The sequence below is a fragment of the Neopelma chrysocephalum genome, unplaced genomic scaffold (assembly GCF_003984885.1).
Source record: "Neopelma chrysocephalum unplaced genomic scaffold, ASM398488v2 Primary Assembly neopelma1_253, whole genome shotgun sequence".
NCBI lineage: Eukaryota > Metazoa > Chordata > Aves > Passeriformes > Pipridae > Neopelma > Neopelma chrysocephalum.
In genome coordinates, this window is record NW_020897915.1 from 1,861,867 (window position 1) to 1,874,491 (window position 12,625).

The following is a 12,625-nucleotide window of genomic DNA, read 5'->3' on the forward strand; positions in this document are numbered from 1 at the left end:
CTAAAGGGGCTCCAAGAGAGCTGGAGAGGAACCTGGGACAAGGGCTTGGAGGGACAGGACAAGGGGGAATGGCTTCAAATTGACAGAGGGCAGGGTTAGATGGGATATTGGGAAGGAATTCTTCTTGGGTGTGAGGGTGGGGACACCCTGGCACAGGTTTCCCAGAGAAGCTGTGGCTGCCCCATCCCTGGAATTACTCAAGGCCAGGTTGGATGGGGCTTGGAGCAACCTGGGCTAGTGGAAGGTGTCCCTGCTCATGGCAGGGAGTTGGAATGAGAGGAGCTTTAAGGATCCTTCCAACCCTAACTATCCTGGGGTTCTATGACAACGTCTGAACCCTCGATGGGACACTCCTTAAGGGTCTAAGCTTCCATTTGAAAAGGAAAATAGCTTAAATGACAGTTTATGGTCCCTGTGGGACACAATGGAAAATATAGCTTTGGGTGTAGCTGGAAAAGAGGAGTCAAAGAACCAAAAAGTGACCATTGGTGAGGCAGCCCCGTCTACTGAGGTGAGTCAAAGGTCCCAGGAGCTTGGGCTGGCCCGTCGTGCCGTGACAGTGAATGTTCTGAGGAACACAACTGGTGTCTGACTGATCTCACTGAAGTTATAAAGCAACATATATCATGGCTGTATCTGAGACAGAACCTTGATTCTCAGCAAAAACCTGCCTTCTCCAAAGAGGGACATTTCTCACTCTCCCTAAGTCAGAAGAGCCTTTTCGGTTGCTCTCGGTTGCTCAATCCAAAGGAGGAGGAGTGGTAGTGGTGTTGAAATCCGCCCTGTTCTCACCCCACCTTTGGCAGCAGCTGTTTGGATCTCTGGTCTCTCTGACTGCATTGCACAAGCTCACACACAGTGCTTTGCATGTTCCCACAAAGCTTGGCTTTCCCGTGGATCCAACTGCCGAAAACCAGGGCTTGGAGTGACCTGGGCTAGTGGAAGGTGTCCCTGCCCGTGGCAGGAGGTTGGACTAGATGAGCATTAAAGTTCCTTCCAACCCAAACCATCCTGGGATTCTTTGAAAACTGAGGCTGTTTTATAAGGGAATAAACCAGTTCTGGAGTCAGCTTCCTTCTGGGGCTCTGCTCTCAGTCTCAGCTGTGACAGATCAAAAGAGCCCCGAGCTGCTCCTTCCCCATCCTATGACAGTCCCAGCCTGCTCAGAGGAACTGGATAAAACCAAGGCACTCGTAGGAGAGGTTGGTTTATCTCTGGGCTCTTAACACTACTCCTGTAAAGTCATCATCTGTCATTTCCCAAAGGTCACTGGGATTAGTAAGATTTCTGTTTGGACTTATAATTGCTCCCGTTCCTGAGAACACTTACATGGACTTAAAGCCCTTAAAGACATTTCATTTTCCAGCAGTTCCTCTACCACGAAACCTGGAAACACAGGGCTGGTGACTGAAGAGCAAACCCTCTTCTCAGAATGGGAATTTTCCTCTCATCCTTGGTCACTGCCAGCTCCTCCTCCCATGGCCCGTGGCCCTGAGCTGCAGCCATTTCTCATGAGCCTCTAATCCCGGTTTCATTCCCGACAGTTCGCCGTGGGAGGGTGTTACGTGTGCAGGCATCCATTGGTTTCCAGGAGGAACCTCAACACCTCCCTTTCTATTGTTTATTCTTGTATTTTTATCTTTTTTTTTTTTTTCTCCAGCCAGGGAAGCTTTTGAAGAGGCGGGAAACATCCTAAGTGGCCACGTAATGATGGGGATGTATTTTGAAGATGATGGCTTGGCTTTGTAAGTTGTTTCTCTTTTTCCCTGGGAATTATTCAAACTGGTCTGCATTTAGAGAAAGGCAGTGCCTGGAGCAAGTGTCACTGGCCAGGCTGAGTGACTTAGTCCTGCAGGGAGACTGGGAGATTGCTCAGGACTCATCCCAAGGGAGTTGTGACCTTGGTTCTGCCACTGATTCTCAGCCTGTCCATGGTCAACTCACTCAGCCCTGTTCAGTCCTCCAGCCCTGCCAGCCCCCCTGGATCTGGTTGTGTTCCTCACACAAACTTCTATGGAGGGGAAAAACAGGCTGGAAAAACTATACCATCAGTGTGTGAGGGAATAAAAAGAGCTCTGCCCTTCTCTTTCCATCAGGAAAAAGTGGTGGATTGTCCCTGGCTTTCCTCTTTGTGCAGTCCCTTCACTTGCTCTGATGGCTTCCCCCAGTTGGCAAGAGCAGCCAGGAGAGGGGCTGTGGAGTGGGCATTGAGCTGGGAACAGGAAAAGGCTTTGGAAGTCTGGAAATAAATGCTGTCTTGCCATGGAGCTGCCTTGGAGTTTTGGTCTCATCCAGCTTCCCTGTGGGCTCTTGCATCTAGCTGGGAGCTGCCAGGGATAGGGAGGAATCTACCTCTGTCTTTTCATCCTCTTACCATGGATCTTTTTTCCCTGATAGATGTTCCCCCCTTATCCCTCCCCCTGGCAAGGGCAAGATGTTGCCACCATTTCCAGACAGAGCTTTGGGAGGAAGAGTGCTGGAAAAACACAGCAGCCTTCCTCCTGCACACATGGTGAAGGCAAAGTCAAGGCTTCCTTGGCCAATTCCTGGTGGAATAAGTATCGGTTGCATCCCTAACTGTGAGCCAAATTGGAGCTTATGGGATCTGAGCACTTAACTGCGTCATTAAGATTCCAGCAAGGGGCAAAGTGCTTTGGATTAAGAGTGTGAGAGATGCTTCAGTGCCTAGGAAAGCAGGGAGATCCAGGGGGAATCTTCAGCTTCTCATTTCCCTGAGGAATTAGCTATCAAATCAGAGTTAAAAATCCCAGAAGGTCCTTGGCCTGTTTTCCAGGTGTGGGTTTAACAGCCTGTAATGCAGCAGGGAATTATTTTCATTAGTTTCCTACGGATGTGATGCCTCCCTCAAGAGACACGGGAATTTCTGTGGTGTAAAAAGACCTTGGGAATACTTCTCCAGCAACCAAACTGGGCTCCATGCTTGGATCTTGGAAGTGAGGCAGTGCCAGGCTTGTTGGGATGGGAGATCACTGGGCAGGTCCCAAAATCATAACCCCCCAAGACTTTTCTTCCCTAAGGATCTCAGCTCAGCTGATAAAGGGGAAAAAGCAAAGGAGGGGAGGATCATCTTACAAGGTACCAGCAGAAAAAGCCTGTGTTCTCTCACCACTGACACATGCAAGAACAGACCTCCCTGCTCCTATTCCAGGAGTCTCCAGCCTGCTCCTGTTTAGCTGGAATATTTAGTACAGTTTATATTGATACTCCTTCTGCCAAATTTGGATTTTGGCCGTGATTTGTGGGTGAAGCTACTGTAGCTGATCATCTTCTCAACTGTAAGTAGAAAGTAAACACTTACAGGAATTCCTTATGCAAGAGCCAGGCTCACTTCCCTTCTTGAGAAAAAGAAAAGCTATTCCTCTGCTCGAGGCTCAAGGAGAAAAATATTTGTGGCTCCCAGGTCACGGAGAGCTGATTCCCCTCTTTCCAGAGAAAGAGATCTGCAGGAAACACAAAGGTGTTGTTGGCAAAGCTGTTTGCTCAGCAGGCACCTGCTCTGCTGGTCACTAATGAGGGGGAAAAAGGCATTGAGGAAGAAATGCTTTGAATGAGGTCGTTATTTATTTCCACATCCATGTCTCAGGTTCCTGCCAAGCATTTGTTTGCAGATGTTTTTGATTTAAATGCAAGACTCGTGTTACCCAATGAATGGCCCTGCTGTATAAATAGAAAGCTGTCCCAGGCAACAATACAACCCCTCAGTACCAGGAAGATGGGAAGGGATTTCAGGGTAGACTCTGCCTGGGGAATTTGGTGGTTTGCTGGCAGTATATAAAAAATTTCCTTATAGAATCATGAAATAGAATCCCAGAGTGGTTTGGGTTGGAAGGGACCTTAAATCCCACCTCATTCCACCCCCTGCCATGGGCAGGGACACGTTCCACTAGACCAGTTTGTTCCAACCTGGCCTTGGGTACTTCCAGGGATCCAGGGGCAGCCACAGCTTCTCTGGGCAACCTGTGCCAGGGCCTCACCACCCTCACAGACCCATGAAAGGCTGCTGAACAAGTTGATGTACTCTAGACACAGGGAGCAAGAGTCCTCACCTCCTCTCAGCCATGACCAAGCCAGAGAATCTCTTTAAAACCTGTGGAAGTTTAGGAAGTTCAAAATCCCTGAATTAATTTTTTTTTTTAAGGTTTTGCCACTCTTAATGAATGGTAAATAGAGGTTAATTTGCAAAACAGCACAGAGGAAAGTTGAGGATCTTCCTCACAGCTCAAAGGATTCTCAGAGGTGTGAGGCTCAATTCCATAGGAGCTGGACATCATGGAAATACCAGCAGTTTCCTCCACTTGCTTTGTCATTGATGACCTAAAGAAATCCTTAGAGGGTGGTGAGGCCCTGGCACAGGTTGCCCAGAGAAGCTGTGGCTGCCCCTGGATCCCTGGAAGTCTCCAAGGCCAGATCGGACAGGGCTTGGAGCAACGTGGGCTAGTGGAAGGTGTCCCTGCCCGTGGCAGGGGGTGAAACAAGGTGGTGTTTAAGATCCCTTCCAACTCAAACCATTCTGGGATTCTTGGATTCTATTCCTACTTCTCTTTCCTTTTCACTTCCAAGGTTGGGTGGTGCAAGCACCCACCCAGGGCTTCACTCTGCCTCCCAAGCCAAGGCAAACAGAAGGTCTCAGACTCTCAGATTCAGAAGGACTCTCTGTCCCTCCAAGGGACACAACTCACACAAAATAAGCACCAGGAGATCTAATTTTTGGCTTAGGGAACAAGCCAAAAATTTTGGTGAAGTCCAGCCCCACGTTAGAGCAACATCCCCAGGCTGCACCCACAGACTCTTGGGGGAGTAGCTCATGCTTTGTTCCTCAGTGCTCTTCAGATAACAGGGTTCAAGGGTTTTAAAGAAAAGCTGAGAAAGTGGAAAAAGCAAAATTAGGAGAAGTCTGAGCAGTGAAAGGGCAGGAGGGACATCAAGATGGGAGAGCAGTTTTCTGGAAGTTTGAGGAACTTCAGCCCTGCAGGCTCCAGATGTCACTGCTCAGAGGAAGGGTGAGACAGAGGAAATCAGTGGCCTCAGCAGTTTTTCTGGGGCATGTCTAGTTTATTTTTCTAAGGCTGCTGGAAATTTTTCAAAGGTCATGACACCAGAATTCAGAGAATCACAGGATGGTTTGGATTGAAGGGAACTTAAACCTCATCTCATTCCACCCCCTGCCATGGGCAGGGACACCTTCCACTATCCCAGGTTGCTCCAAGCCCCATCCAACCTGGCCTGGAACACTTCCAGGGGTGGAACTTCCCTGTCCCTACTTGTCCCCAGGAGGATGCCAGCTCTGTCTGCAGTGCATTTGGTGTGTGTCCAGTTCTCCAGCCAATCCTTGTTGCCATCCCTCTTTCCCAGATCCCGTAAATACTCCGTGTCCCCCCCAGCCCTCCTCCTTGCCCGGAGCGGAGGTCGGAGCGTGGAAGGCATCTCTTTGTCCAAACAGAGCGTGCAGGACATGGTGCAGATGATCAGATATGAACTGCTGGACATTTTTGTAAGTAAAAGAGAATAAAAGTGTCCTTTTCCCCTGATTGCAGCACGGAGCTCTGCAAAACAAACATGTCTGCTCGTTACTTTCATCATGCTGAGTTTGTTTTCGAATTTTATGGCTTGGATCGGGGAGTCTGGGCAGAAATCTGCTGTTTGCTGGGTGGTCTCGGGGGAGGAGACCCTGGAGGTGATGGAATGGCCTCGTAGTCACTGACCTGCTGCTGTGGTGGCTTGGCCTCTCGCAGGCTCTGCTCCCAGCCTTTTCCACGTGCCTTTGGAAGACTGGTTGTAGCTGTAAGACATGGATCTGGGATGAGCTGGCCTTGCTTCTCCTCTGCTCACGCCCACCTTGTCCCAGCTGCTCCTCTGGACTTGACGTGTGATGGGCAGGGTTGGGCATATTCATCTCCAACGTGCACCAGAATCCTAGCACCCAGTTGTTTTCCAGCCCTTGGATACCCCACCCTTGCTTAACCTCTGCACCCCTCCTGTAAGGACAGAAAGTCAAATTTTCCCCTTTTTTTTTCCTCCCCATAAACCCCAACTTCTTGTTTTGATGTCTTGCAGCCCGAAATCACCGTGCAAAATCTGCCCCAGTACTTGCAGCTCACCAAGCCCTTCCTCATCCTGTTCAGTGACGGTGACATCAGTAAAATGGAAAGCAAGGAAATGCTGAAGCTGGCAAAAGGAAGACCCCAGCAGGCATTTGTGGCTTGCTGGTTGAACCTGTGAGTGTGCGAAAACCTCTCTCCTCCTTTCCGTTCGCTCGCTCTGAGCATTTTCAGGGCGAGGAAAAAAAACCTGAGGCTGCAATTACTGAAAACACGAGCTGGCAATTTGATTATTGGGTCTGAAATGATCATGAGTTGGGAGGTCAAGCCACTTAGCAATGATTCAGTCTGTGTTCTGGGCAGCTGCAAAATTGCCTGACAAAGTTAAATTAGTAAATGTTTAATTGATTGCAGAAACAATTTTCGATAGAGTAAAATGCTCTCAAGGATGTTGTGTAGTAGCTTGACCTTGGGTCTGGTGTTATTTGTATTTTTGTTGCACGTGGGAGTAAAAGAAGAAAAGAAATTTGCCCTCCTGGAATGTCTTATGGTGATTTTCCACCAGCAATTAGAGGGAATGACTGGTCATTGACTGGGAGAAGAAAGTTCAGCCAGAAGAAGCCCCACAAAGAAAACTTCAAAAATATTCAAGAAACAATGAGTCCAAGAGCTAAGAAATAGAAGGTTGCAGGAAAGGGGATTTTTTTATAATCCTCTCCTCCCTAGTTGCATTTTTAATTTTTTAGCCTCTCTTTGTTTTGCCCAAGCCCAGAGACACCTCAGTGACTTAATCATAACGTGCTTTGAAGTCTGGGCAGAGCCGTCCAGCGTGGGCTGGGTTGAGCTATTGGGGAATGCACATGTTTTCAGAGAGCAGGAGATTTGTTTGCCAGTAAAGCACAAGAAATGAGTGCCCTGGAACTTCCCCACCTACGCATCAGCCCCTGCTCTCCCTCCCTGACAAACTCCCTATAGGGAGTCTCTGTCCTTTCAGGGGGTCCTGTGGTGTCCCTCTCCTTGGGGGGGATCACTGTGGGATCCTTGTCCTGGCATTGGGGTCCCTGGTCTCATGTGGGAGGTCCCTCTACTTGTAGGGCTTCATTGCTACTTCCTCATTCTTGCAGAGGGTCTAAACCCACTGTAGGGTGTCTTTGAACTCATATGAGGTCCCTGTCCCTGAAGAAGCATCCCTGCCCTCTGAGGGGGTACACAGGGGACTCCAGCAGATGAAGGGAGCAGGGTGTGCCTCCCACAGGGAGCCACATCCCAGGGCAGGGCCCTCCTGGGGACAGCCAGGATGGAAGGGGACAAGGAGCCGCCTGAAAACTCCGGTCTGTGGGACTCCCGGGCAGCCCCAACACAGACCAACAGCTGCTGCAGTCTGGAAAATCCCACACAGCCAGATGGAAGAGGGCATTGGAGGGGGACAGGGCAGGAGGAGGTCACTGTGAGGAGAGCAAGGAGGAATTAGCAGGAGCTGAGATCTGCAGAGAATGAAATGCTGAAGGTGGCACTGTCAGGCTGCTGCCAGGGGTAAAATATCCCCTTCCTCTCTTTGGGCAAGAAACTGGAGGGGACCTGTCTGTAAGTGCAAGAAATCAGTCTCAGAATTGCAGAATGGTCTGGGTTGGAAGGGACCTTAAAGGTCATCCAGTTCCACTGCCCTGCCATGGGCAGGGACACCTTCCACTAGCCCAGGTTGCTCTAAGCCCCGTCCAACCCAACCTGGAACACTTCCAGAGATGGGGCAGTCACAGCTTCTCTGGACAACCTGTGCCAGGGCCTCCCACCCTCACAGCCAACAATTCCTTCCCAATATCCCATCTAACCCTGCCCTCTGGCAGTGGGAAGCCATTCCTTCTTGTCCTGTCCCTCCATGCCCTTGTCAAAAGTCCCTCATCCTAGAAAGAGGATCTCATTCCTGTGGCAAGAGCCAGCTCAGACCTGGAGCATCACTCAGCCTGAAAACAGTTCCAGAAGGGCTCAGCATCTTCATGGGCTTGCTGTCCCTCTCTCTCAATGTCACTCTCTGTCACTTGGGGAAGTTGCCATCCCATCCCTGCCTCTGGAGAAGCCCCAGTGGCTGGACCACCTGAGCACAGCCCTCTGCATCAGCTCCTGCCTTTCCATCCCTGTGGAATTGCTGCTGCTGTGGGACAGTGGCAGCAGCTGGGCTGGAAGGAGCTGGCAGCTCTCCCTGCAGACAGGGACTAACCCCGGGGGGCTGCGGGAACCTGTCATGCTCCAGTCTCACCTGTTCTTAAAAACTTAAGGTGGAGAACATTTCCCACCTTCCTACAGAGTTTTCGCTGCTCAAGGATTCTTTGTGCATCCAATTTCCTGTCCATTCCCTCTCTGTTGGATCCAAATAGGTTCCTTAAGGCACTGAGCTTATTGAGCTTAGAATCATGAATGGTTTGGATTGGAAGGGGCCTTAAAGACCATCTCATTCCAACCCCCTGCCATGGGCAGGGACACCTTCCACTATCCCAGGTTGCTCCAAACCCCATCCTACCTGGCCTTCAACACTTCCAGGAATGAGGCTCCTACAGTCCCACAGGCAAAACTGGGCTTTGTTGGATGTTACCCAAGGGATTTGGTGCTTGCTTGGCTCTTAGCGTTGCTATGCTCCCAAACCTGAATCTCCTCTTCCCAACAGGAAGAAGACTCCAGTGGGATATGGGATCCTGAGGACGTACTTTGCCGCTGTGCCTTCGCTGCCCGTGCTCGTCTGGGTGAACCTCCACGCCGGGGGTCAGGTTTTCCAGTTCCCACCAGAACAGTCCATCACTGAAGTGAACATCTTGTCTTGGCTGGAGAAGGTCCAAGCGGGACTGGAGACTCCCAGCTGTGAGTGGACACAGGTTTATAACGTTCCTAAGCACACACTGTGAGCTCCAGTCTGTTTATGAGAAGACACTACATGCAATAAATTGTCTGCCCTGGAATTTAATGATGGAAAAACTAGCTCTGCTAGTCAGGGCTGGAGAAGTACAAATAGTTCAGCCAGGAGACAATACCCACACTCACAAGTTTACTCTGGGACTGTTTAATGTTCAGAGCCAAACGTGAATAGTTGGGAATCGACATCTTTTCCCTGTGAAAATCCCCAAACGTTCTGTGCTCTCCCATTGCTCCAAACAGACCTGAAGCAGAGCTTGCTATTAAAACATCTCCCAACTCCCAGTTGTCAGTGTAAGAAACAGCTGATCTTCAGGCACCTCCTAGCATTTTTTTTTATAGGAAGGGATAAGGAAGCTGGTGTCTTGCTGTGGTCTTTGGGACATAAATGGTTGGCACATTCTGTGAAGCTTTTCAATGCCTTGATCAGCCTGAGGAAGCCTTGGAAGAAGGCAGCAGGGATATACCTTCCTTGAGAAAGCTGGAGAGGCACTTCAGACAAAGGTCTGGAGGGACAGGACAAGGGAGAATGGCTTCCCATTGAGAGAGGGCAGGGTTAGATGGGATATTGGGAAGGAATTGTTGGCTGTGAGGGTGATGAGGCCTTGGCACAGGTTTCCCAGAGAAGCTGTGGCTGCCACATCCCTGGAATTACTCAAGGGCAGATTGGACAGGCTTGGAGCAACCTGGTGTGGTGGAAGGTGTCCCTGCCCATGGCAGGGGGTTGGAATGAGATGGACTTTAAGGTCCCTTCCAACCCAAACCATTCTAGGACTCTGTGATTCTTATGTGTTATGAGTAGCCATGAAATGCTACAGGGATCTTGGGAATTACTGGCTGCCAGCCTGCTCCAGGCTCTGGAAAGGATATGAGGTGACTACACTTATATTTAAATATTTCAAAATGAGTCTTTCAGAGCAAATGTTTCCAAATGCTGGCGTGAACTTGGTGGGGTAGGGTGTGTAGGCTGTTGCTGGAGCTGAAGGCACCGTTTCTGACCCAATTCTCCTGTGAGAACCCCATGAACCAGCCCTCCTCCCACTCCTTTTTCCGTTTCCACTGCTGAGGACACCTGGCTGCCATGTAGGTCTCTAGGTAGGGACCTTAGTTTTCAGGTCAGCTCGTGTCTGAGCATCTCACCACATCCCAAGATCCAAGGGCATGGCTCAAGGACAGCCTTGGCCAGCTCCAGTAAACATGAATTCACCCCTTGGCTGGTTTAGTTTGGGTGGCAATATGAGTTTTGGAGGAAAGAGGGTGCCCAGGGAAGTTGTGGCTGCCCCATCCCTGGAAATGTTCAAGGCCAAGTTGGGTGGGGCTTGGAGCAACCTGGTCCAGGGGAAGGTGTCCCTGCCCACAGCAGAGGAGTGGAATGAGGTGATCTTTAAGGTCCCTTTCAACCCAAACCTGGTTCAACCCAACTTGGGTCAACCCAAGTCTGGGATTTTACAATTTTATCATCTTTAAGAAAAGATTTTTAATTTTGTATTTCCTGAAAGAGCAAAAAAAAAAAAGGGAATTATCCCTTTGGAGGATGAGGCATAACTCTTTAACTTACCGACATGGGACTGTATTTGCTCCTCAGGTACCTTGTCCGAGGAGGACTGGAAACCGCCGCTCCCTGCTTACGACTTCCTTCAGATGATGGAGGCGGCCATGCCCGAGCTCCCCCTCCACACTTCCCACCACCCTGGGGACGTGCCAGCGCAGCATCCACCCGAGAACCCAAGAGGGGACACTGCCACCCGGGAAGAGCCACCCCAGGAGAGCGCGGCAGGGAAAGCTGGATCCCCCGGGAGGGACCTGCGGGGCACAGCCCCGAGACTGGCGGCCAGGGAGAAGCAGGGCAGGAGACACAGCGAGCTCTGAGGGCTGGGGCAGGGAAATGTGGGGCTGCCCACGGGAACCTCGCGCTTTCCCAGCCCTCCCTGGGCCTCTGCACCAAGGAGACAAGTGGTTTGAGCTGTAAGTGAGTGGTGAAGGGGTAAACCAGCCCCCTGCTGCAGCGTGTTTCCAATGCCAGAGACGTGTCTGTACATCCCACATGTTGCTCCCTGGCTGCTGTTGGGAGCTCCTCATGCAACGAACTACACTGGGAAAGACAAATCAGCACAGCCCTGCTCTGTAGTTTCCCTAAATCTCACAGAGTCACTTTGGGAAGGGGTGAGTGATTCCAAGATAAAAAGCCGGTTTCCTCCCTGGTCTAAGTAGGAGCTCTACAGATGGGCGTCAGCAAGTCCTGCAATTCCATCTGCACCATCTGAACCATGTGGAGCCAGGATGGCCAGTGTTCCACCCACTCCTGGGCTGCTCCAACCAGCACCTGCTTGTGCTTACACCTGACTTGTGACCCAAACTCGTGAGTGTGTTCATCCTTGGGGGTAAGAGAAGGATCTGGTTAAAGCAGATTTGTTACTGAGGCCAGAGCTCAGCTCACACAACAGCCCTGAATAGCTGGGACAAAACTCTGCCAGCAAATCCCGAGGGTGGGCAGCTTGGGAGATGGCTTTCCTCACTGCTGGCATTTTCTTGGGCACAAGCCCAGGAGGTTATTTGCAGCCTCGGTTTTTCTTTGCTCTTGGTGAGAGCGGCGAGGTTGGTGCTTCCTGAGCTGGGAATGGTGCTGGGAGTGAGGTCTGTGGAAAGCCCAGGACTGTGGAAATGAGGGGAGGGAGATGAAGGGCATCTGGACCCTCCCAGGATGGGATGGAGCTGCTTCACATCCATGATTAGATGAGGAGATGCAGAACCTGGGGAAGTGGCTTTCCAGCCTTTGCCCATCTCCTGGGGACAACAAATGCCAGAGGGTTGGAACTAGATGGTCTTTAAGGTACCTTCCAACCCAAACCATTCTGGGATTCTGTGATCATCCCACCCCCTTCAATAACAATCTCCCTTCCACAGCACCCCTGAGATGTACTGGGAGGGTCAGACCCTCCTCCTTCTCCTTAGAGCTCTGAAATTCCCGGGAAGGGGAAAATTGATGGTAATGCTGAGAGTGTTGTAAACTGTGTTTCTCATCCTGCAAACAGCCCACATGGTTGGGAGTATTTTGAAATGCCCAGAAATAGATCATTAGTTCTGGGCTCTCCTGGAAGCCCTTAATTGAATCAGACCAGTTTTGGACTGAATGACAGGCTTTGAGTCAAAATGTATATACTTAAAGGAATAAACTGCGGCATGCTGATCAGAGGCAGTATTCCCAAGGGAATGGGAAGGTCAGGGTGTGAACAGAACCTCTGTGAGTTCCCGTCATTTCTCTGCTCTATAAGGTCCTCGCGCTGCTGGACCCCATGAACTGTACATTGGTCATTTCCCGTCCTGTTCCTAATCACAGAATCCCAGAATGGTTTGGGTTGGAAGGGACCTTAAAGCCCATTTTGTTCTACACCCTGCCATGGGCAGGGACACCTTCCACTGTCCCAGGTTGCTCCAAGCCCTGTCCAACCTGGCCTTGAACACTTCCAGGGATGGGGCATCCACAGCTTCCCTGGGCAATATGTTCTAATGCTTTACCACCCTCACAGGGAAAATTCCTTCCCAGTATCCCATCTAACCCTGCCCTCTGTCAGGTGAAGTGCAATACTTGGGTTTGTCATCAGTATCTTAAATAAACTCCATCCTGAGTAGACTCGGTCTGCATCTGTCCTGGGCGCTGGGTGGTG

General features: G+C 50.5%; 1 protein-coding gene across 3 annotated transcripts in view; it reads left to right on the forward strand.

Moving 5' to 3' along the window:
• Positions 1 to 12,383, forward strand: part of TXNDC16 (thioredoxin domain containing 16) — a 50,194-nt gene extending 37,811 nt beyond the window's left edge. For all 3 annotated transcript variants that reach the window (XM_027704066.1, XM_027704065.1, XM_027704067.1), the window contains exons 17-21: positions 1,661 to 1,745; positions 5,374 to 5,512; positions 6,076 to 6,236; positions 8,719 to 8,909; positions 10,546 to 12,383. In XM_027704066.1, coding sequence (XP_027559867.1) covers positions 1,661 to 1,745; positions 5,374 to 5,512; positions 6,076 to 6,236; positions 8,719 to 8,909; positions 10,546 to 10,829 — 860 coding nt within the window. In that variant the 3' untranslated portion in view covers positions 10,830 to 12,383. The remainder of the gene's footprint in view (positions 1 to 1,660; positions 1,746 to 5,373; positions 5,513 to 6,075; positions 6,237 to 8,718; positions 8,910 to 10,545) is intronic.
• The last annotated feature ends 242 nt before the right edge of the window (positions 12,384 to 12,625 follow it).